The 26,207-nt window shown below is 58.7% G+C and overlaps 1 protein-coding gene across 12 annotated transcripts in view; it reads right to left on the bottom strand.

Annotated features, from left to right (window-relative positions):
- Window positions 1-26,207, bottom strand: part of CFAP46 (cilia and flagella associated protein 46) — a 98,484-nt gene that overhangs the window by 43,502 nt on the left and 28,775 nt on the right. For 7 of the 12 annotated variants that reach the window (XR_014077626.1, XR_014077627.1, XR_014077628.1 and 4 more), the window contains exons 12-27: window positions 24,797-25,025; window positions 24,584-24,704; window positions 23,867-23,990; window positions 23,612-23,742; window positions 22,983-23,110; window positions 21,990-22,123; window positions 20,695-20,907; window positions 19,579-19,744; window positions 17,938-18,087; window positions 16,382-16,489; window positions 15,595-15,785; window positions 7,679-7,810; window positions 7,190-7,352; window positions 5,502-5,586; window positions 2,424-2,562; window positions 598-781 (exon numbers count right to left, since the gene is read on the bottom strand). Coding sequence is in view for 8 of the 12 variants with exons in the window: in XM_081572846.1 (XP_081428972.1) it covers window positions 598-781; window positions 2,424-2,562; window positions 5,502-5,586; window positions 7,190-7,352; window positions 7,679-7,810; window positions 15,595-15,785; window positions 16,382-16,489; window positions 17,938-18,087; window positions 19,579-19,744; window positions 20,695-20,907; window positions 21,990-22,123; window positions 22,983-23,110; window positions 23,612-23,742; window positions 23,867-23,990; window positions 24,584-24,704; window positions 24,797-25,025 (2,398 nt within the window). In the remaining 4 variants the exon portion in view is untranslated. The remainder of the gene's footprint in view (window positions 1-597; window positions 782-2,423; window positions 2,563-5,501; window positions 5,587-7,189; window positions 7,353-7,678; window positions 7,811-15,594; window positions 15,786-16,381; window positions 16,490-17,937; window positions 18,088-19,578; window positions 19,745-20,694; window positions 20,908-21,989; window positions 22,124-22,982; window positions 23,111-23,611; window positions 23,743-23,866; window positions 23,991-24,583; window positions 24,705-24,796; window positions 25,026-26,207) is intronic. The other 5 variants (XM_081572851.1, XM_081572853.1, XM_081572854.1 and 2 more) reach the window with 1 other exon arrangement.

Below are 26,207 nucleotides of genomic sequence, written 5' to 3'. Positions count from 1 at the left end.
GTCCCATCCTTGTGACCCCGGCTCCCTGGGGCTGGCGGGGAGGCAGGGAGGGACAGGGTGCCAACGGACCTAGGGTTTGGGGGTGCTGAAGTGTTCTAAAACGGATTGTGATGGCAGCTGCATGGCCCTGCGAATTTACAAACAGCTCAGCCAGCGGCGCCCCCACCTGGCCCTGGAAGCCCTGGCCTGGCTTCAGGAGCGAGGTACAGGGGCACCCATGGCCACTTGTCGGGGAGCCAGGCCTCTGCTTGACCACAGGAGCCTGTGCTTGGACACTTTCCCAGGGGACACCCCAGCCCAAGAGTGCTCAAATTGAGGTGCCTGCCCTTCCCCAGATCTCCAAGTGCATCGAGAGGAAACTGTGTCTTAGCTTCTGGGGGTGAGGGCGTCCCCAAGACCCCCAAGCCCTGCAGAGCCCTGTGTCCTCCCAGACCCGCTGGCCACCCCCCTTCTTCACCCCGCAGCCTCGCAAGGACCCCATCCCTCGGGCAGGAGGACAGCGCCGCAGGCCTGGCTCTGCCCCCTGCCCCACTCTCCTCCCAAGGCACTGGGCGTCTCCCCACCCCGCGGGCTGGCCCCCAGCCGCGCCCCGCCGACCTGCAGGGCCTGGATGGCGTTGTGGTAGCAGGTCATCTCGCCGTGCACGCTCTTGGAGTTGAGGGCCAGGCGCTGCCACATGTGTGCCAGGTACTCCTCGCTCTGGTCCCGGAACTTCTGAATCTCCATCAGGAAGCTCTGGCCGAGCTTGGCCTTCACGATGACCATGTGTTTGAAGATCAGGCTGAAGAAAAGTCCAGGAGAAATTAATGCCTGAACCGAACGGTAAGAGCCGCAGTCCCATAGAAGGCATCCCAACTGAGGGATCTGTCCGTGTTCCCGCTTCAGAGAGAAAACAACAGACGCTGAGCGTCTCGGAGACAGTGTGCTGCGCTGTGTCCTGTCAGCTTGTCATTTGTGTGTGTTGGGTGTTACATCCCTTCTCTTCTTGTGCTGAGTTCTTAGAAGGGAAATAAAATCACTAGAGGAAAGGGGAGAGTGAGGGCTGCGGGGGGAGGCACCCCGGGGAGGGCTGGGGATGGGAGGAGGCACCCCGGGGAGGGCTGGGGATGGGAGGAGGCACCCCGGGGAGGGCTGGGGGGGGAGGCACCCCGGGGAGGGCTGGGGATGGGGGGGCACCCCGGGGAGGGCTGGGGATGGGAGGAGGCACCCCGGGGAGGGCTGGGGGGGGAGGCACCCCGGGGAGGGCTGGGGATGGGGGGGCACCCCGGGGAGGGCTGGCGGGGGAGGCACCCCAGGGAGGGCTGGGGATGGGGGGGCACCCCGGGGAGGGCTGGGGATGGGGGGGCACCCCGGGGAGGGCTGGAGGAGGCACCCCGGGGAGGGCTGGGGATGGGGGGGCACCCCGGGGAGGGCTGGGGATGGGGGGCACCCCTGGGAGGGCTGGGGGGGCACCCCGGGGAGGGCTGGGGATGGGGGGGCACCCCGGGGAGGGCTGGGGGAGGCACCCCGGGGAGGGCTGGGGATGGGGGGGCACCCCGGGGAGGGCTGTGGGGGGGGGCACCCCGGGGAGGGCTGGGGATGGGAGGAGGCACCCCGGGGAGGGCTGGGGGGGCACCCCGGGGAGGGCTGGGGATGGGAGGAGGCACCCCGGGGAGGGCTGGGGATGGGGGAGGCACCCCGGGGAGGACTGGGGATGGAGGGGCACCCCGGGGAGGGCTGTGGGGGGGGGAGACACCCCGGGGAGGGCTGGGGATGGGGGGCACCCCGGGGAGGGCTGGGGATGGGAGGAGGCACCCCGGGGAGGGCTGGGGGGGCACCCCGTGGAGGGCTGTGGATGGGGGGTCACCCCAGGGACGGCTAGGGGGGGAGGAGGAGACACCCCGGGGAGGGCTGGGGGGGGAGGCACCCCGGGGAGGTCTGGGGGGGAGGAGGAGACACCCCGTGGAGGGCTGTGGATGGGGGGGCACCCCGGGGAGGGCTGGGGGGGAGGAGGAGACACCCCGGGGAGGGCTGGGGGGGGGGGAGGAGACACCCCGGGGAGGGCTGGGGGGGAGGAGACACCCCGGGGAGGGCTGGGGGGAGGCACCCCGGGGAGGGCTGGGGGGGGAGGAGACACCCTGGGGAGGGCTGGGGGGGGAGGAGACACCCCGGGGAGGGCTGGGGGGGGAGGCACCCCAGGGAGGGCTGTGGGGGGCTGTGGGGGGGCACCCCAGGGAGGGCTGTGGGGGGCTGTGGGGGGCACCCCGGGGAGGGCTGTGGGGGGGCACCCTGGGGAGAGCTGTGGGGGGGCACCCTGGGGAGGGCTATGGGGGGGCACCCTGGGGAGGGCTGTGGGGGGGCACCCTGGGGAGGGCTGGGGGGGGCTGTGAGGGAGGCACCCTGGGGAGGGCTGCGGGGGAGGCACCCAGGGGCTCGGCACTCACAGGCGGTGCGCCGTCCGCGGCAGCACCTGCACGGCCTCATCCAGCACCTTGAGGCCGCCCTCCCAGTCGTCCTGGTCGGCGTGGCTGTGGAAGAGCATGCCGTAGAGCGCGGCCCGCAGCATCAGGTCGTCCTCGGTCCCTGCCACGGGAGAGGGGGCTCAGGGGGGCCTGGGAACACCAGGGCGCCGGGTGAGGGTTCCGGGAGTGCGGTGCTAGCAGCTTGAGGCTGCCCCCACCCAGGAGTCTATCGGACCAGGAGCCCCCAGGAAGCACTGGGGACACGGCAGCCAAGTCCGCCTGCCTCAGAGCCGGGCAGCCGGCAGGACCGCATGTACATCCAGCTACTACGCACGTGCGCTCTGCGAGCCTCAGATGAGCGCAGGGCTGCCCTGCAGGGCCAGCCTCGGGGGAAACACCTCAGTCCTTTTGGGGGCGATGGCTCAGGGGCTCCTCACAGTGCCCCCTGCCCCGCTGTCCCCCTCCCCCTCCCGCCTCATCTCCACCAGATGCCCCGCTGCGCCCTGCCTCCCCAGGCTTCCTCAGGCCCTGCAGGCCCCGGTGCTGAGGCCGGAACCCAGATCTGGTGGACTGGTCACTCCATACACCACAGTGCTGCCTGGGCCTCAGCGCCAGTCAGTCAGTCAGTTCAGTCCCTCAGTCCTGTCCAAATCTTTGCGACCCCAAGGACTGCAGCACGCCAGGCCTCCATCACCAACTCCCGGAGCTTCTTCAAACTCATGTCCATTGAGTCAGTGACGCCATCCAACCGTCTCATCGTCTGTCGTCCCCTTCTCCTCCTGCCTTCAGTCTTTCCCAGCATCAGGGTCTTTTCCAATGAGTCAGCTCTTCACACCAGGTGGACAAAGAGTATTGGCATTTCAGCCTCACCATCAGTCCTTCCAGTGAACACCCAGGACTGATCTCCTTTAGGATGGACTGGTTGGATCTCCTTGCAGTCCAAGGGACTCTCAAGAGTCTTCTCCAACACTACAGTTCAAAAGCATCAATTCTTTGGTGCTCAGCTTTCTTCCTAGTCCACCTCTCACATCCATACGTGACCACTGGAAAAGTTATAGCTTTGAGTTTACAAATCTTTGTCGGCAAAGTAATGTCTCTGCTTTTTAATATGCTGTCTGTGTTGGTCATAGCTTTTTTTCCAAGGAGTAAGCGCCTTTTAATTTCATGGCTGCAGTCACCATCTGCAGTGATTCTGGAGCCCCAAAAAATAAAGTCAGCCACTGTTTGCACTGTTTCCCCATCTATTTGCCATGATGTGATGGGACCGGATGCCATAATCTTAGTTTTCTGAATGTTGAGCTTTAAGCCAACTTTTTCACTCTCCTCCTTCACCTTCATCAAGAGGCTCTTTAGTTCTTCTTCACTTTCTGCCATAAGGGTGGTGTCATCTGCATATCTGAGGTGATTGATATTTCTCCCAGCAATCTTGATTCCAGCTTGTGCTTCTTCCAGCCCAGCATTTCTCATGATGTACTCTGCATGTAAGTCAAATAAGCAGGGTGACAATACACAGCCTTGACGTACTCCTTTCCCAATTTTGTACCAGTCTGTTATTCCATGTCCGGTTCTAATTGATGCTTCCTGACTTGCACACAGATTTCTCAGGAGGCAGGTCAGGTGGTCTGGTATTCCCATCTCTTTAAGAATCATCCACAGTTTGTTGTGAGTCACACAGTCCAAGGCTTTGGTGTGGTCAGTAAAGCAATAAAGTGGCCCCAGCCCTGCTGTCCAGCAAAGCAGAGGCCCCACAGCTGGTCCCAGATGCTCAGGCTGTCCTATTTTACATCAGGGACCACATAGCTCTCTGTCCTGTGTTTGAATCACTCTAGCCGAGGGGTGAACACGCCCAGGGTCCTGCCGGCCAAGAGGACAGCAGCAGCTCCCACCCCCCAGGCCCTGAGGGCTCCCTGTGCTTCCCTCCCGTCAGTGCGGGGACGGAGTTCACAGGAGCAGGTGGGTTTCGGCTCACGACCAGATAAACTGGTCAATGTCTGACACTCAGGAACCGTGTGGGTTCTCCCCACACCTCAGCCAGCCCAACATGGAACCACACGCCTGGGCTGAAAGGGCTCCTCACAGTCAGGGCTATTTGTTACTGCAGCTTGGCATCTCCTACCCTGACTAGTGCAACTACTCAGGCATCACAAAAATGTACCATTTAGCTGCCAAACTGGATGCAAATACCTTTCCAGTGTTCACTTTTTAATTTCCTGCATTTCTCATTACTCTCTCATCATTTGAATTCTCATGTGTCTGAAAGTGTGCCTTTTTGACCACTCTAAACTTTAGGAAGTAATCTTTCCTCAAAACACTGCCTTGCTCAATTCTAGTTTCTCATTTTCCCCATAATTTGAGTTTTTACAGCTGCTAACACTGTAGCCATCGGATGCATATTCCCGCACGTGGAGTAAGGTGTAGCCGAGGTGCCGGGGGCGCCGGGTGGTACAGGGTCCCCCGCAGCCCGGCTCCTCACAGGTCCTGAGGGTCTGGGCTGCCATCTGCGTCTCCCCTGGCTGCACCAGCAAACAGTCTGAACTGCTGGGTCTAGAGCTCAGCTTAGTAATGACACACAGTCACATTCTTGTTCACTATTTTAAATCAGAGTTTCTCTCTCGCAGACTCTGCAGTGCCTGAGGGCACGGCTGCTGCTCAAATCCACGTGTTCAGCCTTCCCAGTGTACACCTAGGCCCCTACGCTAACAAGGATGGGCTATTTTTTAGCAGATAGTCATCTTATCTTAGAAATAAATTATAAAGTATTTACTGTTTTAAAGTCACTTCTTTCCGCAGAAACGTATCTCCACGTTTCTATGGTTACAGAAGTGTGATGTACCTGCCAGAATAGCCCAGAGGACCAACCTCAGGGCTGCCTGGGAGGCCCAGGGCGGCGGCGGGCTTGGTTTCCTCGTGAGCACAGCGGGGGCCCCTGGCCGTTCACAAAGGGCCTGCTCCGTGCCTGCCCTGTGTTCAGCGCTGAACTGGCACTGCCTGTGCTTATGGCCACGACTTTGCCAGCTCTACAGAGACTCTAAAAGCACGGGCACTTCCCAGCCTACAAACCTGGGAGGAAATTCCCTTCCGTCATCCCTCCAATTTGGAAGTCGGCCGTGGGCCACTGGTGCAGGAGCAGCGTTCCCCCTTCCTCCTGAAGTAAAAACAGATGAACAACAGACTTCAAAGCTGCAGTTTATTACTTCATCAGTGTATTTTTCATTTGGCTCCATATCGAATTATGGAAATCACAGCTAAATTTCTGAAATATTAAGTCCCAAGAAGTGGAATCACATTTTGTTCCACTTCAAGGTTCACTTACTTAGAACCAATGCACACACAGGCACACACACATACACACAGACTAGCCCCTCAACATAGCTTATGGCTTTTAATGACAGAAAGCATCCAAGGCAGCTTTATAGCTTTGAATCAACGGGATCAAGAGTACATTAGGAAAACTTACGGGACAACAAAAGCAGGGCTCAGGGGAATATCATTGCTGCAAACGCCAGCATTGAGAAAGAAGAAAGACCTCAAACCAACAATCTAACTTTACATCTTAAGGAATGTGAAAAAAAGAAGCTAAATCCAAAGTTGGGGGTGGTTATTAAATATAGAGCACAGAAAATAACAGGAAAAAACAGGACCAACAAAAGGGACAAGCCTCCAGCTGGACTGACAGAGAACGAAGACACAGACAACCAAAACCAGAAACCAGAGTGGGAATAACAGTGTCAACCCTACAGGGATAAAAAGACCTGCCATATCAACAGACTACCAATCAATTAGCAACTCTGTTCCAACAAACTAGATAACATAAAAGAAACAGAGAAATCCCTCCAAACACTCAAATCGCCTAAGCTGACTCAAGAAGAAATAAAAAATTTCAACAAACTTCTAACAGTAAAGTCTGAATCAGTAATCAGAAACCTCCCAATAACGAAAATTCTTTGACAAGATGGCTTCATAGGTGAATTCCACCAAACATTTTAAAAGAGAACCACACTGATCCTTCTCAATTCTTCAAAAAACTGAAGAGGAAGGACTAGCTCTTAGCTCATTCTATGAGACCCCTTTGACAGGGGGTCCAGATAAAGACACCACAAGAAAAGAAAATGATAGCTGAATATCCTTTATGAATATAGAGGCAAAAATTCTCAACAAAATATGCTGCCGAATTGCAAATTGAATCCAACGATATGGTAAAACATTATTCACCATGAGCAAGTGAGCTCTGTACAGGGTAGTTCCACATAAAGAATGCATCGTATTAATACAAGGAATAAAGGAGAAAATCACACGGTCATCTCAACTGATGCAGAAAAGGCACTTAACAAAATCCAAAAAAATTTCATCACATCTGCCAGAAAACTAGTAGGAGTGGGAGAAAATCCTTCAACACAACAGAGCTGTGAGAAAGTCTCAGCTAGCGTGGTGCTCAGCGTGGGTCCCTGAAGCCCCTCTCAGGCCAAGGGCCGCGCCCTGGGCCACGACCACCCTCCCACATGACGCCCGGGCAGCGGGGGGCTGCACCTTCCCACCCTCGGGGGGCCTCCCTGGGCCCCGGTGGTCTGTGCCCCCAGCCTGCCTCCTCTCCTCTCTCATCCTGGAGCTCTCGGTGAGGGGGCGGGAGGCCGGGGGAGCGCCCGCTGCCCCGCGGGGGCCTCAGCGATGTCCCCCCGCGCCCGGCCCCCAGGCGGCCACCGTGCTCCGCGCCCTCCCGGCTCCTCGGCCCCTGCCTTTCCCCGAGGCACCTGCTTCCGGGCCTCCGTCTTGTTGATGATGCTGATGAGCCTCTGGGTCGCGCTCTTGCACTTCTTCCGGCTGCCGGCGGAGGACAGCAGCGGGAGCCAGGTGTTCCAGAAGTGCCGGGCGGCCAGCATCACCAGGGCGCTGCTCCCTGCCATGCCTGCAAACCTGCGGGGAAGGCCGGGCCTAGACTGGCGCTGGGGGCAGGGGGCCCAGGTCAGCTCTGCGGGGCCTGGACGGGCTCCTCACCGCAGGCGCACTGTGACCACTCACCACCCTCCGCTCCCGGGTTCCTGGGCCCATCCCAGTGCAGCCGCTCATGCTGCCCGCGACCCTCGGGGTGGAGCTGGGGTCACTGCACAGGGCAGGAGATGACGCTGGTCACAGGCACCCGGGGAGGGGCGGGCCTCGGGGACAGTCCCCACGGAGCACCATGTGCTGTGGTCCCCAGCACCTCCGCCCACGGCGAGCGGCCCTGGAGAGCCTAGGCGCACCTGGCGCTCTCGATGAAGGCCTTGGCGGCCGCCAGGCGCAGCTGCTTCCGCCCCTTGAGGTTCTCCATGATGCTCCTGCCCTGGATGCAGGCCACCGAGCTCAGCATCTCCGCCAGCAGCTGGACCTCCACCCTGGAGACAGACAAGCGCCTCGGCTCACAGGAGGCTCCGCGGGGAGGAAGGTGCTGCAGAAGGGGAGAGCCCCAGGAGCTGCCTGGTGGCGGAGGGTGCTGGGGGCTCCAGAGTAAGCCCGTGAAAGTCCCTGAACCAGAACTAACCGCTGAGTCCAGCCAACCCGCAGAACCATGAGAGAGAATCATTAAGTGATGTTTGAATGCCTACTCTGTGGGGTGTCTTGCGCAGCAGTGTGAGCGGAAGGAGGCCACGCCCCAGGCGAGTCCGGCCCAGGGAGCAAGGGGGCCCTGTCCCCAGCGCCGGAGCACGACTGTTCAGCAGCCTTGGCTCTGCACTGAGAACTGAGAGCCTACAGTTCAGACTCTGCAACGTCAGGTGCCACGAGCGCTCTTCTGTCAGCCGAGTGACGGCTCGTGCACTCACAAGACGTGCATCCCTGCAGCTTGACCCGCGGGCACCAGACTCACTCCAGGAGAAAAGCACCGCTTCCTGGGGAGACCCACCTCACCACGGCCCGGGACACCCCGAAGCCAGGGACCTGACTGCAGGAGCCGCCAGCTGCTCGGCCACCCTGTCCATCAGGAGTCCAGGGGAGAAGGAGGCTGCTCCTTGGCCTGCAAGGGTCAGGGTCTGCAGGGCCTGGTCAAGTCCACTCTCGGGATGAATGGCAAGCTGGCTCCATCCCCCGGGAGGTGGGGGAGAGCCCGCCCGAGTGGGCCTTGGCGTCCTGGAGACCTGAAGACCAGGACAGGGTCCTTGGGGAGAGTCTGTCAAGGACAGTTGGGTGATCTGCTGAGTGTTCTTTTGTCCTGTCCCCCACTGGAGAGGAATGATGAAATCTACAGCTGTAATCATGGCTGTGTCTAATTCTTTGATTTTTGAATTGTGAAGCTCTGCCGTTAAGTATAGGATTTTACTTAAGTGTACTTAGGATTTTACATTTTCTTGCTGATTGAACCTTTTCTCTGATCACACTTCCTACAGCCCCACCAGCTCTTACACCCGAGGCTGGCAGAATCCATCTTCTGCTCCCTTAAACTATTCCTCTGCGTCTTTGTATTTGGAGAGTCTCTCTTGAAAATGCCTTCCAGTTGGGTCTTGCTTTTTGTATCCAGTGGGATAACCTCTGCATTTTACCTGGAGTGTTGGTCTGTTTACGTTTAATACCTTTTTTGATGTGGTCAGGTTCGATCTTCCACTTTGCTGTTTTCCTTTTGTCTCATATGTTCTGTTTCTTTCCACCCCCTTTTGGATTAATTGAACATTTTTTAGTACCCAACTTTATCTTCTCTGTTGGGTTTTCCATTATAAGCTTTTGTTTTATTGTGTTTGTAGTACGTGCTCTAGTGATCGCAGTGTACACCCTTCACTAACCACAGTCTGGTTAACCGACATCATGTCACTGCACGGATGACAGGAGACCACCACACACTGTGTCTCTCTCAAGCCCACGCTCTGCGTAGTCACCGTCAAACACTTTACTTCCACACTTGTCAATAATCTCATAGCACAATATACATTTGTTTTAAAACACCATGTGTCTTTTAAGGGCTTCCCAGGTAGTCATAAAGAAACTGCCTGGTAATGCAGGAGATGCAAGAGATGCCGCGTTGATCCCTGGGTCGGGAAGATCCCCTGGAGGAGGGAATGGCAACCCACTCCAGTCTTCTTGCCTGGAGAATCCCATGGACAGGGGAGCCTGGTGGGCTACAGTCCATGGGGTCACAGAGTCAGACACGACTGAAGCGACTTAGCACAGCACAGTCGAGTGTCTTTTAAGGAACTGAAGGGGGAAGAGCTGTGCACGCTCAGCCGCATGTCCACCATTAGGCGTTTGGCGCTGCTTCCCAAGCAGAGTCGCAATCAGGGACCACCCAGCTTCAGGCAGGACAACCTCCTGAGCACATTGTGTTCCGAGCTGGCTCTTCTGGGGATGGATTCCCTTAGTTTTAATTAATCTAAAATGTCTTGATTTTGCCTTCATTTCCTGAAGACCTTTTTGGTGTACAATAGAGTTCTAGATCAAGCAGGCTTTTTCTTGCTTCCCACTTAAAATGGGCGCATTGCTCCCGATGAGAACCTGGACCTCGTCTGTGTGTGTGATGTGTCTCCTTCCCTTCGACCTTCCTCTCGGGGTTTTCTTGTCACCTTTGGTCTCCAGCGATTTGACCACAATAAATACAGGTGCGCTTTCCGTCATATGTTCATCCCGCTTGGGGTTCACTGAAAATCCTGTATCTCTGTGTTGATATTTTCAATTCAGTTTGCGACAGTTTCAGCTATTACCTTTCCCCACACGTGTTTCCACCTTGGTTTCCGGCCTCCGACCTTCCAAGCCCCCGCCTGCACTGGTGCTGCGGGCCAACGCCCCTCCCACCCCCAAAAGCGCTGCTCCTGTGTTTCAGGCCTTTCTTCCTGGGCTTCCATCCCCATAGTCTGCTGACTGCTGTTCAGGCCCTCCCAGTGATGTGTCCATGTCAGAGATCATACTTGTCACTTCTAGAATTTTCCCTAGTTCTTTATTATAGTTCCCATTTCTTCATTGAAATTCCCCACCTATACACTAATTTGTCTATCAAAATCCTTTCTTTCTTGTATTTATATCACTGTTTTAAGTCCATCATCTGCTAACTCCAACACCTGCGTCACGTCTGAGTCTGCTGACTGCTTTTCTCCTGGGCCACACGGTGTCTCCTTTTCCCATGTGTCTAGCGACTTTTGCTGCTATGCTGGGCACTGGGGGTGGGGGCTGTGTCGTCCAGAGCGTGGCTGAGACAGCCTCCTTTAAAGGTAGATTGGGTTTCACTCTGGCAGCCGGCAGCCAGTCAATTTCCTTGTGGATCATCCTTATCCGACTGAGATCTGGGTTAGGCTTCTGAGCCCTTACAGCCTTGCCCCTAAGGCCTGGTCTTCCTGAATAGGAGAGGTTCAGTGGGTGCTCCCTGACTCCTGGGCTGGCCCAGGGACTCCCTCACCTCTGTCACTTGCTTCTGCCAGGCCCGCGTCGTGCCTTCGCTCCCCAGGAACCTCCTCTCGCCCCGCATCCTGTGGGGTCCAGCTGCCCCAGCAGCCCCCGGCTTTGATCTCCGGCCCCCTAGAGCGTTTCTTCTGCCCGGGGTTCCTCCACCTCCCTGTCCCCCTAACCCCAGGCAGAGGCTGCTTGTGGGGTTCACTTCTGATGGTCTCTTCCTTCAGGAAGTGCTGCCTTGGGCCATCTGCTGGCCAGGGTCTGGAAACAGACGTTTCATGTATTTTATCAAGTTTTACAATTTTGTTTTGTTTTAATAGCACAAGCATATGAGATCCACTATGTGTCATGGCTAGAACTGGCAGAAAAAGTGACTTAAATTCATATAAAGACCCAACAGTGATGATAATTATGTTAAATAAAAATGCTAGAGATCTATGTGAAGTTTATATTTTATATTAATAGTATAAACATGAAACTGATTCTGGTAATTACACACTTGCCCTGCAGGAGGGCAGGGCAGCGCACCCCAGTACTCTTGCCTGGAGAATCCCACGGACAGAGGAGCCTGGCGGGCTGCCGTCCATGGGGTCGCAAGAGCGCAACCATATAAGATCCACTGTGCGTCATGTGTCCATGTGAGAATACTAGCTGACTAGTAACTCCACTATTTTTCACCAAGATCTGAAAACTATTTGGACTATTGTTGTGAAATGCTATCATAAAAATTACTCTGTGACCAATTCCACACTAAGTTTCTTTATGTAACTTGCAAAATTGAAAAAAATTGCATAAAAATTTGAAATATGTATGTGTATATATATATATATATATATATTTTTAAAGGTGAATCATTTGTAGCACATGCCACATGGCTGAAGTTGATTGTGGATCTTGCTTACTGGGGCCAGGGGCAGGGCTCTGAGCGGCCAGCAGGACCATGTGAAGTGTGGCACCCCCTGAAGAGATCACTGGCCTCTGCCTCTCCAGCCTCCCAGCGCCCAGCTCCAGGCCTGGACACAGACAGTGCTCTGTGTGGGTGAGAGAAAGGTCTAGTCCATGGTCAAGGCCTGGAGGGGTGACCCCACTGAGTGCAGTGACACCGACCACCACTAGAGGACAGCAGTAGTCTACAAATGAGTTCTCAAAGGGCTTATGTGAAAATCAAACTTTCAGTCTCATACAACCTGCCCTTTCTCTATTACCGTATGTAAACATTTATATTTATAGCCAGTTTTATTAGGCTAGGAGTTGCTGTTTTAAAATAAAACTCAATTTAAGAATCACTGATGAAACAAAGGTGGACCGGCGTGCTGCCACTCTGGTCCTTGACAAGCTCTACTGTGCCTGCAACAAGCAGTGACGTCAGCCTCATCAATCACGGAAGACGACGCAGCACTGACTCTTCACGTAGCTTTTTCTTTCTTTTAAAATTAGCTTCTGAATTTTTATCAAGGTGGCACCTACCACCTGGTTAAGCACTTTCCACCCAGCTTCCAGTCTGCTTCCCAGGAAGAACTGACCCCAGTCTTCGGCTCTGTCTTCTAGCGGATACATTTTTCTCTCCAAAAAGGGGCTTCCTTCTTGGTTTCCCGGTTTATGAATTTTACACATAACCGACAGACGTCTCACCATGGCAAACACGGAGTATGGCCTCCTCAGGCCGTCCTTCTGCCCTTTTCCCGACTTACGAACACAACTGGCCCTGGCATTGCTTTTATTTGCCCCATTTATTATCTCTGCACCTCGGAGTATCCTGTAGACCCTCAAGTGACATCCCACTACTCAGCTTCCCAGATGCGAGTCTTACACACCTGTCCTCTCCCTCTTCCCACTGCTAAAATATGTTAGCTGTGCTTTCACGGTAGTTTTGTGCTGTCAAAATTGGTAACCCTTACATTTTATTGGGTAACCATGGATAAATCTTCCTTGTCAAAATGCTAGTCCTAACGCAGAAATATCAATAAATACCATGACAATACCAACGTGTTTCACTGAAGAGTCAAGCTGTGTATTACTTTCATGTTTCCTGGCGTTTCCAGTTGCCTTTTCTCCCTTCTTCCTCCTCTGGTCCTGCCCCTACGTCCCGGCTGAGGTGGCCCTCAGCCAGCAGCACAGCTGGGCAACTTTTCTGGATTGACTCTCTTACTTGCAGTATCTGCCATCTTTTTCTTTTTCGGTTTACTCCCTCGTTTTTCCAGAGTGTATCTTCAAGTAACTTTCTAGAAACAGATGTATGGCAAATACATTTTCTGTTTAAAAGTAACTTTTTTTACTCTGGATGCCTGAAAGTTTGGGTGAGTTAGAATTATGTGTAGAAATCTACTTCCACTTAGACCACTCCACTTTCTTTTAGCATCAAGTGATGATTCCTGAGAAGACTGTTGCATTTCTATTTCCTACTTCTTTGTAGATGGCTGCCTTCTAAAAGCTATAGGATATCCTATGACCTGACTGTCCTGTGATGCATCTGGATGGATCTCTTCATTCTTCCCACTGGTCACAGGGTTGAGAGTCAGTCATGAGGGTGTCCCCTGCTCAGTGAGCTCTCCTGCGTCACTCTTTGCTTAACTCCTTTCTTAAGAACTCGTTCCTCCCTCTTCCTGTAATTCCAATAGTTGGGTGTTGGACCTCCAGTACAGTTCCCATACATCCTCTCGCTTTTCTGTCACGTTTTCTGTCTGTTCTTCTCTATATATTTTCTGAGATTTCCTCACATTTCATCTTCTAGTTCTTCATTGACTTCATTTTCAATTTCAGAAATTACCTTTCTAATTTTCAAGAGATCTTTAATCCTTTTCCTTTTGCTCCTTATTTCTTTTCCACAATACTACATTTTAATTTTTAAATGTTATATCTTCTCAAGATATTAGAAGTTATTTAGTTTTTTAATGTTCATTCAGATCATCATGTGATCTGTGGAATGAATCACAGAGGCCTCAGCCACAGCTGAGTTGGGCCAGGCCTGTGGGGGAGGCCCCATGCCCGCCACGCACCTCAGTTACCCCAGACAGGAAGGCGCCCCCACCACACGCCCCAGACGGGAGGGTGCCCCACCCACACGCCCCAGACAGAAAGGGGGCCCCACAACACGCCCCAGACAGGAGGGCGCCCCCACCACACGCCCCAGATGGGAAGGCGCCCCAGATGGGAGGGCGCCCCACCCACACGCCCCAGACGGGAGGGCGCCCCCACCACACACCCCAGTGGGGAGGGTGCCTCCACCACACACCCCAGACAGAAAGGAGGCCCCACAACACGCCCCAGACAGGAGGGCGCCCCCACCACACGCCCCAGATGGGAAGGTGCCCCAGATGGGAGGGCGCCCCACCCACACGCCCCAGACAGGAGGGCGCCCCCACCACACACCCCAGTCGGGAGGGCGCCTCCACCACACACCCGACAGGAAGGGGGCCCCACAACACGCCCCAGACAGGAGGGCACCCCCACCACACGCCCCAGACGGGAGGGCGCCCCGCCCACAGGCCCCAGACAGGTGCCTCTACTTACTGTCCAGCTGGAGGCAGAAAAAGCGCCTCCGCCCCTCCCACTCTCCGACAGCCCAGCCAGTAGACACGGTCACAGCCCGCCAAAAGGAAGCCTTCTGTACTTCAGACTCCCAGCTCCTCCAATGACTTCGGTCACTGCAGGCCCTCCTGACACCCCTTTTCCATATAAAAGCAAGCTCCCCTCCTTGTTTTCTGGATTTCCTGTTGTCCACCAAAGTTTGCATTTCCTTAAGTGCAAGTCCTCTGCTGTTCCCTGAATGGACCTGCCTTTCCTGGGAGATAGCCAGCCCTTATATTATTACGGCACTCTCATCCTAAGCAATTTTCCCTGTTTCTTCATGTTGGTGTTCTCTTTAATGCTGAAACTGTTTCAAAACTCCGAAAAACCTCAGTTCATGCGTGATGGATGTGGCTTATTTGCTGATGGGCACAGCTTTACAGTGGTCAGCGGACACCAGTGTCTGGCGGAGAGCCCCAGGAAGACTTCCGAGATGAACTCCCAAGTCCCTGCTGGTGTCAGATGTCCCGCCGGGCAACCGGGTGTTCCGTGTGTTACCCCTGCGCCTTCTCTGTCTCCCCACACCGGGCACCTGGGTTGGCCGCCCCCTCATCTTCCCTGAGCCCTTGGCCCCATCTGCTGCGCCTCACCCTGCAGTGAGGCCAGGGCGTGGCATCTGGAAGTCTTTCACAAGCTAAGTCTCGGATCCAGCCCTGCACTGCCAGCCTAGACGTGCTGCCACGGTGGGCGACTTCCTGACTGGGGGTCCAGGACCCCCTCTCTTAGGAAATAAACTCCGGGAATAAGTTGAAGAAAAGAGCCTCAAGAAAAACAGTCTTTACAGCAGAAATACTCATGATAGCGAAGAGGGAAGACTTGAGTGCCCCGACTACCTATGAGCTGAAGGGAGCCTGGGGCACCGGGCTACAGAGGAGGCTTCAAGGGAGCGTCCGGACGCCCCGGACAGCACTCAGGTAGAGAGCAGCCAGGCTGAGGGCGGGGGACATTTTCCTTTCACTGTAATCACCATTTAATTACTTCTGAATTTATTTGGCCTCCTGTCACCGGCTCAAAACCACGTTAAACGAAGCTTCCTGTCTGGAGCCGTGGGTTGAGCTGTAAGACCCTTTCCATCTCTCTTCCCCCAGGATGCTGCTGAGCACAGCTTCTCAGGGCCCCCGAATGAGGTTTTGCCCTGGCAGACACGGGGCTGGGAGGGGTGGGGTGGCTGTGGGGCCTGTCTGCTGGGGGGTGAGCCCCGGTGGAGGGGCCTCCCCACAGGGGCACAGGCCCCGGGGTGACTCACGGATTGAAGGTCCGAAGATACTTGATGCCCATCTGGATGGCCTTCTGTGAGCAGGCCATGGTGGCCTCGTGGTCCCGGGCCATGTAGGTGAAGTGGGTCAGTCGTGTCAGGGTCTGCAACTCCACCAGGAGGTCGGACCAGGTGCACTCTGAGGCCATCTTCACCAGCTGCCCACGTGGAGAAGGGGGTGTCTGTGACGGGGGGGGTGTCTCTGCTGCCAGCATGCAGGCTGACCTCCCTCGGGTTCACTGGTCACTTGGTCTTGGCCGAGCCACCCATGAGGGTGAAGCACTAGCTGCCAACCTCGGCCAAGCCCAGGTGGGTTGGCAGGTCGGGGACAAATGTCCCAGTGTCCACACTGCCTTCCTGCCACACGGGCGGCCCTGCCCTGGGCGGAGTGTGGAGAAGCACAGCCGCAGCCCTCAGGAAACCAGATTCAGAGGCCCTGAGGGAACCTCGGCGCTGCTGGGAGGCGGGTGAGTGCTGTGCTGCAGACGTGGGTGGGACTCTGGCCACGGGGCTAGGCGTCTACCGGGTTTCTTGTCTCAACAACAGGATTCAGATAAGCACCCTGAGTCGGGGAGGCTTGTCAGGGCACAGCCCCTGGATATGCCCACCAGACACCTAGTGACACCGACCTGGGCTGGGGGGAGGAAGGTGACACCTGGGGGGCTGAGATGACACCTGTGGGGAGGGGACAGCTGGGCTGTGAGGTGGCAGTCGTGGGGGGAGGGGACACCTCTAGGGTGGGGTGAAGGGGGCACAGTGAAGTCCATGGGCCACCTACCTGGGCTAAGGGGGGCACAGTGAAGTCCATGAGGCCCAGCCCGTTGCAGGAGTACATCTCCAGAGCAACGAGAACTCTGGTCATGGAGTTGATGTCCTCGTTGGTGCTCTGGTGGGAGGAAGGCACAGAGGGCCCGTGAGGCCCGGGGGCTGGAGAACCTGGAATACTTGGGACCTGAACCCTGTGACACAGCAGCTCTTCAGCGATTAGTGTGAAAGTCTGTCTCCAAGATGGTCTAGTCGCTAAGTTGTGCCCGACTCTTGTGACCCCGAGCCCACCAGGCTCCTCTGTCCACGGAATTCTCCAGGCCAGAATACTGGAGTGGGTTGCCGTTTCCTTCTCCAGGGGATCTTCCCAACCCAGGAATCGAACCCGGGTCTCCTGCACTGCAGGCGGATTCTTTACCGACTGAGCTACGAGGGAAGTCAAGGACTAGGCAAGGAGGGAAGCCACAAGGACTCCCCTTGTGGTTCAGCTGGTAAAGAATCTGCCTGCAATGCAGGAGACCTGGGTTCGATCCCTGGATTGGGAAGATCCCCTGGAGAAGGAAACGGCAACCCACTCCAGTATTCTGGCCTGGAGAATTCCATGGACTGTATAGTCCATGGGGTCGCTGAGACTCGGATACGACTGAGCAACTTTCCCTTCCCTTCTTTCCTTCCTGTCTCCAAGTTATCTTTTCACGAGACAAACGGGAGCAGGCACTGCAGCCCCTAAGGTGGTCGGGCAGCTAGCTGACCCGGCCAGACGTGGAGGGCAACTGGCCAGGCACAGTGGGTGGCCCTGTGCCAGCGGGCCACCCTCTTGGACCGGCTCCACTCCATGTTCGCTCCTGCCGAGCTTAGACGCCTCTCCCTGAGGGCCACACTCTCGGCAGCCTCACTTCCCACCTGAACCGCGATGGAGCCTCCCGTGGTCTCCAGCCATGCTCCCGCCCCGTCTGCTTGAGCAGAGACCGCGGGGCTGGGTCCCCAGCTGCTCCCCACCCCTCACTCCTGTGGTCTTCTGCTCGCGTCTCAGGGGCTGCAGGCCCCGCCAAGGGGGCGCCCCCTCTGGCTTGGAGGCGCCTCCAGGTAAGCCAAAGTGAGGTGTCACAGCGGGTGGACAGTGCCCCAGAAGCCCAGCTCGTGGTGGACAGTTAGAACCACGGCCATCGGCTGGAGGAAGGAGGGGAGGCTGCGGCCAGGAGCTGGAGGAGGCCTTCTGCCTCTCTATGGGTGGCAGCCACAGCGAGGACAGAGCCTCCTGACGGGAGGCCTCCCAGCACGGCCCCGCCCCCAGCGCGGCCCCCGCCCCAGCGCGGCCCCGCCCCGCAGGCCCCGCCCCAGCGCGGCCCCGCCCCGCCCCCAGCGCGGCCCCGCCCCGCAGGCCCCGCCCCCAGCGCGGCCCCCGCCCCAGCGCGGCCCCGCCCCGCAGGCCCCGCCCCAGCACGGCCCCGCCCCGCCCCCAGCACGGCCCCGCCCCGCAGGCCCCGCCCCAGCACGGCCCCGCCCCGCAGGCCCCGCCCCCAGCACGGCCCCGCCCCGCAGGCCCCGCCCCCAGGCCGCTCGCAGCACCTGCTCCTCGGTGCCCAGCCGTGGCCCGATCTGCTGCTGCAGGAGCTGCTTGCCCTTCACCCAGGTGGCAATGAGCTGCTGCCGGGCACTCACGGGCACCACCTCCTCGGGCTCCATCCCATTGGTCAGGTTCAGGGCAAACTCGCAGATCTGAAATGGAGGGGTTCTTGTTATCGACACCTGAATCCAAACAGGGAACCCGGGCCAAGACCCCATCTGCAAAAACAAGTGGACCTGGCTCTCGGTCCAGCCGGCAAAGTGGTCCAAACAGGCCAAGTCCTGAGGCGATGAGGCGCGGCGGCTGCAGCCACATCCTCTCGTGCCCTCACCCCGTGGCGAGCCCAGCCCCTGGTGTTGCCATCAGGTCCCCACAGCATCGCTGGTCCTCACGGACCTCGACACAGCGGCTGATGTTGGTTCTGGGGGCTGCACGGCGAGGACTGAGCTCCCTGCCCCGCCTGCCATGAATGAGGCCTTGGTTCCCTCTCTCACTGGGGGTGGAACCCCACATGTGTTGCAGGCTTGGCCCCCGGAGCCACCGTGCCAGGCACTGACCATGGGCCCCACTGTGCTCCGTGTTTCCTGAGGTTTCACTTTCCCCCTAAAGTGTAACATGAACACCTGTGTTTCGTGAACCGCTTAGGACCCTGCAGCTCAGAAACCCAAGGGGCTGACGGGCCCACCCCTGCCGTTACTCTGCGCAGCCGGGCTGAGGACACCCCCTTCCTGGGCTAGCCTGGGACAATCCCTTCCCATCAGGCCCCACAGCACAGGGCACGGTTGATCCCAGATCCAGTCACCTGCCCTCCGTGGGCACACTGGCCTGGTCCTTCCTGCAGGATACCCAGCCACAGAACAGCCATGCCTCATGCCCTGCTCTCCCGGATGGTCTGGAAGCCATCGGACAGGCACCAGCACGGGCAGCCCAGGCTTACCCCTCCCTGTCTGGTGGGATCTCTGGAGCCTCGCAAGTGGCTGCCTTCTGCCCTCTGCCCGAGCCCTCACCCACTCCGCCCAGCTCTGCCATCCCTGCCAGATAGTGCAGCCGGCCCGGCTTGCCCAGGGCCCAGGTGCCCCCACAGCCTGACACGGCAGCTCCTTTGTCCTTTCTCCCTGTCCTGTGTCACGGCCGGGCCCGCAGCAGGGGGCAGAGGTGGTCTTTGTACCCCTACAGGAGGTGCTGCTCTGGGCCCAGACTCAGGGCAGCTGTGGGAACTCACTTTCCTTCATGTTGACTAGGGTGGGGTGATGGTCACCAGCTGTTGGTCAACGCCATCAACACCTATCCTCCTTGACTGGGATGGCTACTCACAGTCCACATCACCGAGAGGTAAAGTCAGGGGACAAATGTCCCCCCGCCTGGTCACTGTGGAACTGACGGTGTCCGGGGTCCACATTTTGTGTTCGGTTCTGCAGTGGCCCACTCTGAACCGGCACCGGCCCTGTTCTCCAGCCTCATATCATATTTTTTTGCGGTCTGGGCCATGCAGGGATGTCCCTGACCCTACAGAGTCATCATTTGTAGAGAAAGCATGTCCCACCCAGCCTCCCGCCCTGAGCCCCATTTCTGGGCAGTTGAGAAGCCCCCAGCCTCAATTCCTCAGCTGCCCTCCCAGCGCCGCCCCACCTGCCAGGCCGTACCTCCACGGCGGCCCTGACTTCAGAGGCGGCCTCGGGGTCCAGCGGCGTGTGGAGCGGGTTGGAGCGCGCCTGCTTCCTGGCCTTCTCCGGCACCAGGGCTGGGATCCAGTGGATGATCAGGCCTCGCGCGAGCGTGCTGCACAGCATGGCCAGCAGCCGCGAGTCCCTGCAAGACAAGCATGTCCCAGCCAGGCCGCCCCAGGGGGAGCCGCGGTGGCACTGTGATAGATGGCCGCGGGGCGACCTCTGTGCTGTGTGGGCAGGACCCCGCAGGGAGTCCACAGGCCCGGGATGCAAAGGCCTGCCTGGCCGCCACGCCCACCGCTGGGCCGACCACCAGGCCCTCCATCGGGCGCCAGGTAAGCGGGCTTGGGCCAGAACCTCCCTGCTTCTCTTTGAAACGTCTCAGTGCCAGAACCGTCAGAACCGTCCAACAGGTCTGATCTGCGTGAGCACAGACGCGGACGCCCGCCTGAGAAGGAGGGGCATGCCCCCCTAGCACTCCCACAGTCCTGGGGACCCTGCGTGGGTCTCGTGCCCAGAGCTGAGGGCGCCAGGCAGGCCCTTGCTCCATGGCCTACTCTGGCCGTGTGCTCCTGTGCAGACATCTCTGTGTCCTGATTCACTCGAGCCTTCCTACTTCAGGATCTGTTGAAACCTTTAAATCTGAGTGTTTAGACTAAAAGCCAAACCAACAAAAAGCACAAAGAGGGCTTCAAAAGCTCGTGAGGGAAAGCTTTGACCTTTGACCTGACTTGACGCTTTCACGTTTCTCACCTGGATAAGAAAACATAGGGACCGAGGTCAGTTTCCAGCCCTGTTTCTATGAGATCTGCCAAACTTTCCCAGAATCCCTCTGCTTGGAACAGACTGGGACAGGCTGGGAATCCGCATGTGGGCATGAGGGTGCCCAAGCGATCCCCACGTGCAGCCCTGTGGCTCAGAGAGGGTGCGTACACAGCCAGTAATATAGAAGCCCCCTCACTGCCAGGTGCTGGGTGCTGGTGGCCCCGCAGGCTCCTCCCCCGAGGGGACACACGTCTGCCCCCCGAGCTCACAGCCTGAAGCCCAGGGTCTCTGGCAGCGGCAGGACGGAGCCTGGGCAGCCTCACTCACCCGCTGTGGCCCATGGCCTTCATGATGCCCAGCAGGTGGTACAAGGCGTCCAGGAGCTCCCGCTGCCGCCCGGCCTTGATGAGGTGGTGGTTGTGGTTCAGCACGTAGACCACAGCGTTCTGCACAATCCACGGCTCCTGGATCTCCTGCCCGATGTCGGCGGAGCGCAGCCAGCAGTTCATGGCGTACTGCGAGAGGCCCTCTACCCAGGTCCTGTGGGAGGCGTGCGTCAGGCTCTCCGGGAGCCAGACCCTGCCCGAGCCGGCGCTCAGACGCCGGCCGGAAGCTGTCCCTGGAGCCGGGGCTCAGAAGGCTGCCCTGTCAGGGGCTGCCTGTCATTCTCGCTGAAGGACAGGACCCGCCTGGCTCCTCCGGGCCCTCCCATCTCCCTGCCCATCCCTGTCTGAGGCTGGACCCCTGGCCAAGGCCTGCAAGCTGCCTGTCCACCTCTGCACCTGCCTGTGCCCGGTCTCCCCAGCCCATCACACACAGCATGCCCTCCTTGGTCCGCGTGGACACGGGACCTCTCGCCTCAGACCAAGGCGTGGTGAACCTTTATTGTGAAGGGCCAGAAGGAGGTCCCCTGGGTTTGACAGCTACACAGTCCCTTCTCTGCTGTGTCTTTTTTGCTACTGAGTTTCACAAACTAAAAATTGTCAAAACCACTGTGAGCTGGCGGGCTGTACAAAAGCTGTGGGTCAGATGCGGCCTGGGCTCTCTTCCAGCCGTGGAGAGCCTGGCCCTAGCCCCAGGCTGTGCTCTGAAACCTCCAGACAAATGCTGTCTGCACAAAGTTGGGGTCCTTTCCTGAGCCCTTCCCGGGCAAAGGGCATGTAGGCCCCCCACAGCGGGCACGTATGAGGACCCAGCCACCGGGGAAGCCAGTGGACCGTCTCTGTGGTCAGTGGGCAGCTAGGGCCTCGGCTCCTGTGGCAGCCCCGTGGACGGTCACTCACTGCCACGTTCACTTTACACTTCACTTCAGATGAAAACGTCAAAATACTGTTGCTATGACAGCACCTCGCTCTCCTGATTGAACGGCACCTGCATCTCACGTGAACAGGCTTCTGAGGGTTCCCTGCGGACCCTCGTCCCGACCACAGACTTCCCTGGACAGCTTCCCCCGTGACCACCACCCCCCTCACGTCCCGTTTCCACTAGTAATGGGAAAGACCAACCACCCGAGCGCCGGTGTGAGCCATGAGACACGCCGGGCAGCGGCCCCTCTCTCACACCGCTGAGCTCAGCCCAGCCCCGGCCTCGCGCCCCCAGCCCTGCGCGGGCAGCGCCCCCACCGGTACATGATCCACTCGGCATTGTCATCCGGGGACTCGGGTATGTAGCCCATTGGGTGCTGGCTCATGTCCTCGGGGGGCGTGGGCTGGTCATTCAGCTGCACGCCTTCCGACTGCAGCAGGTGGACGGTGGCCTGCGGAGGAGGGAGTGGCCAGAGGCCCCTGGAGCAGGGGCTGGCACGGTGCCCGCAGGCCTTCCCAACCCCGGGTCCTCCCTGCCCCGGGTGACCTCTCCCTCCCGCCACACACCTGCGTCTCACAGATGCAGCCCCCCGGGACAAACGTGCCCCTCACACCACAGGGGCCAGCGAGTCCCGGTCCCTGTCCTCTCCGGCCATGCACGGACGCCACGGAGGCGGCTGAGGCCACCGGGCAGGGCAACGGGACTGAGGAGGACGGGCGCGGGTGCCTTGCCTGGCGCCCCGGCCCGCTCACCTGCCCCCACTCGCAGCGCTGGCCCGGCCCTCAGGAGGTGCCCGGCAGACCCTCACGGAACAAGCCCGGCAGTGCTCTGTCTGGGTTACGCCGGGTCACTCCCTCGACCCCCAGAACAAACCATGCCACGTGCCCTCACCGCTGTGTGCACAAGCGGGCCCCCAGCTCCACCACCCGGCTGGCCTGGGGTCTCTGCGTGCTCACGGAGCGGGCCGGGCTCGCTGTGGGGGCTGGCCCCCAGCGGCCTTCAGCAGCCTCCGAGATGACATGAGAAGCCAGGTCTCTCTCTCCTGGCTCAAAGTGCTACTGAAGCTACTCGCGGGCCGGGACACGCCCAGGTCCAGTAACAACCAGCCCCTGGGGCCCACGCCGCTGTGGACTCACAGCTCAGACACTCCTTCAAGGGCAACTACCATCAACACTCCTCACGATACATGCTGACATATGTTTCTTCCAGAAAACCTCCCAAGAATGCAGGAAAACTCTCATAAGCGACAGGATACTTGGGGAGCAGGGCTGGACGGTGCGGTCACGTCTGCGCAGACACGGGGGACGCACCTCGGCGCTGATGAAGCCCACCTCCGCGAACTTGCGCAGCAGCGTGGGAGACGCCTGCTTCTGCAGAGCGGCTTCTGAGTGGACCCAGGAGTCCTGCCCCGGGCCGTCCCCGCCCTTCTTCTTCCTGCCTGCAGCACCAGAGTGCCGCCCGTTAGAATCTCAGGGATGGTACGGTCCCCGAGAAGGGGGGCAGGGTAAGGGGTGGCGTCTCTGGGAGGCTGACCTCCCAAGTGCAGGGCCCTGGGGGTGGCGAGGGCTCCCCAAAGCCAGCTTGGCCGCAGCAAACCTCCAGCTGATTCCCCGGCAGACAGCTCAGCTCTTGGTTTTGCGTGTGCTGTTCTGCCCCTCAAGAAGCCCTCACCGCTCCCGCAACACCCACGTCTCCACCTCCCAGGACCCCTGGCATGCCCCCATGCCCTCACCATCCACAAGACCACCTCTTCCAGGGACCTGCAGGCTGGACTCAGCCGGACCCAGTGCTCACGGTGGAGGGCCGCCCCCGCCCAGCCTCTGCCTGCAGGCTCCAGCCCCGTGACCCCTTCCTGAGCTCCGTGGACCCTGCAGTGACCCCACAGTGCCTGGGAAGAGCCCGCCGGCGCGGGTGCCCGTGTGCGGCCGGAGGGACCCACCTCGCTTGAGCTTGGCCGGCCTCTTCACCGTGACGCTGTCGTACCGGAGGCAGAAGCGGCCGGCCGCCCGGCACACATCCCACACGTTCTGCTTCCGGGCCACCTTGGCCAGCTCCGCCCAGATGTGTATCCTGCGCAGACGCGCAGGCCACGCTTCGCTCAGGGAGCCGGCCGGGGCCACCTGGGCGGGGCAGGGGGGTGGACCAGCGCCTCGCCCCCCCAGACCCGAGGCCCCGCGCCCCCCAGGCCGCTCACCGCTCCTTGTCGTTCTGGCCCCCCAGGCGCCGCAGGTGGCCCACGGCCTTGTCCACGCTGAGCGTGTGGTGCCGTGCCTTGGCGAACAGGTAGGTGAAGCGGCCCCGGGCTTTCCCGGTGGAAACTGCGGGGGGACAGCGGGACGGGGTGCTGACGCAGCAGGTGGGGGAATACTCCCGAAACCAGCCCACGCGAGACTCGGGACAGGGTGGGGTGGAGCCTCCCATGGGCGCTTTTTGATCTTTTCATGAAAGTTAGGTCTCACTAAATGTGCCTTGTCCGGGAGGGGACTCCAGGCGCTAAGAGCAGCTGGTGGGCAGAATGACTGTTATCTGCAGCCTCCAGGCCGGCCCCCAACGTCTGCCACCCATTTCCAGGTCTTCAGGAGCTGGCTGCTGCAGACCCCGCTGAAGCCCCTTGCCGTCAGCCCACTTCTCCTCCCCGAGCCCTCGTATGCCCGGGGTGGCTGCCCTTCAGGGCCCGAGTCCCTCACACCTGGCAGGACAGGAAGGAAGCAGATGGCACTGCCTCCCGCCGGGTGGGGCTGCACAGGCCCCGGAGACAGGCTCCCCGGCCCCTCTGCGTCTCAGGGCAGGAAGGTGGGGCGGGAGGCTGCACACGGGCACAGAGGCTGTGTAGGCAGAGGTCCGGGTGGGGGCGCAGACTCCGGTGGGCCGGGGGCTGCCCCGGGTGCTCCCACCAAGGGCACGCACGCACCTTTGGCCTCGTTCTCACTGTCGAGCACGGTCTGGAAGGCGTCGGGGGCCAGGGCCAGCCCCGCGTTCACCAGCAGCGCCCGCTTCTTCCGCACGCTGTCCTTGGGCATTGCTTTCTTCGCCTGCCGAGGGGAGATGGCGTGATGAGCAGCTCCCCGCCCACCTCTCGGGGCCTGACGGGGTCTGCCTGCCCCAGGAGCAGAGCCCGCAGCACCTGCTCGATGGCCATGGTGGCCTTGTCCTCGTCGCGCGTGGGCACCTGGTACAGCATGGTGCACAGCTGCAGGCGGTTGAGGGCCATCTTGATCTTGTCCTGGTAGACGCCCAGGCCGTCCAGGAGCGCGGCCTTCCTCAGGTGCTCCATGGCGGGCTCCAGCCGGTCCGCGTCCTCCTCAACGTGTGCCAGCTCCATGTGCACCTGGCAGCGGAGCTGGGCCATGAGGCTGCAGGGACAGGCGGCTTCACAGGGCGCGGCCGTGCCACCACGGGGCCTCCTGCCACCTGGCTTTCTACCCTGCCTTCCGCCTGCCTTGCTATCAGGACCCACACGAGAGTCAAAGAGGAGGGCCTGCGGACCACGGGAGATCTCAAAGACCGCTGGTGCACCAGGGCGAGAAGCAGCAGGTGGGCCAACTGAGTCCGTGCTAGAACCAGCCGTGGCGTAAAAGCCAGGGCACTGGGCGCTGCGGCCCACCCAGCACCTCAAGGGCTCTTAGCATCACCAGCAAGTGAGTTCAGTATAGCCCAAGGTCAAGGCTGTATATCGTCACCCTGCTTATTCAACTTATATGCAGAGAACATCCTGAGAAACGCTGGGCTGGATGAAGCACAAGCTGCACTCAAGATTGCCGGGAGAAATATCAATTACCTCAGATATGCAGATGACACCACCCTTATGGCAGAAAGTGAAGAACTAAAGAGCCTCTTGATGAAAGTGAAAGAGGAGAGTGAAAAAGCTGGCTTAAACTCAACATTTAGAAAACTAAGCTCATGGCATCTGGTCCCATCACTTCACGGCAGATAGATGGGGAAACAGTGGAAACAGTGGCAGACTTTATTTTTCGGGGCTCCAAAATCACTGCAGATGGTGATTGCAGCAATGAAATTAAAAGACGCCATCAGTTCAGTTCCTTGGAAGGAAAGTTATGACCAACTTAGACAGCATATTAAAAAGCAGAGACGTTACTTTGCCAACAAAGGTCCATCTAGTCAAAGCTATGGTTTTTCCAGTAGTCATGTATGGATGTGAGAGTTGGACTATAAAGAAAGCTGAGTGCCGAAGAATTGATGCTTTTGAACTGTGGTGTTGGAGAAGACTCTTGAGAGTCCCTTGGACTGCAAGGAGATCCAACCAGTCCATCCTAAAGGAGATCAGTCCTGAATATTCATTGAAAGGACTGATGCTGAAGCTGAAACTCTAATACTTTGGCCACTTGATGAGAAGAACTGACTCACTGGAAAAGACCCTGATGCTGGGAAAGATTGAAGGCAGGAGGAGAAGGGGACGAAAGAGAATGAGATGGTTGGATGGCATCACCAACTCAATGGACATGCTGCTGCTGCTGCTAAGTCGCTTCAGTTGTGTCCAACTCTGTGCGACCCCATAGACGGCAGCCCACTAGGCT

This window comes from Giraffa tippelskirchi, chromosome 2 (assembly GCF_054371585.1).
Source record: "Giraffa tippelskirchi isolate mGirTip1 chromosome 2, T2T-mGirTip1v1.2.pri, whole genome shotgun sequence".
Classification (NCBI taxonomy): domain Eukaryota; kingdom Metazoa; phylum Chordata; class Mammalia; order Artiodactyla; family Giraffidae; genus Giraffa; species Giraffa tippelskirchi.
This window is presented reverse-complemented; position numbering and strand designations above follow the sequence as displayed.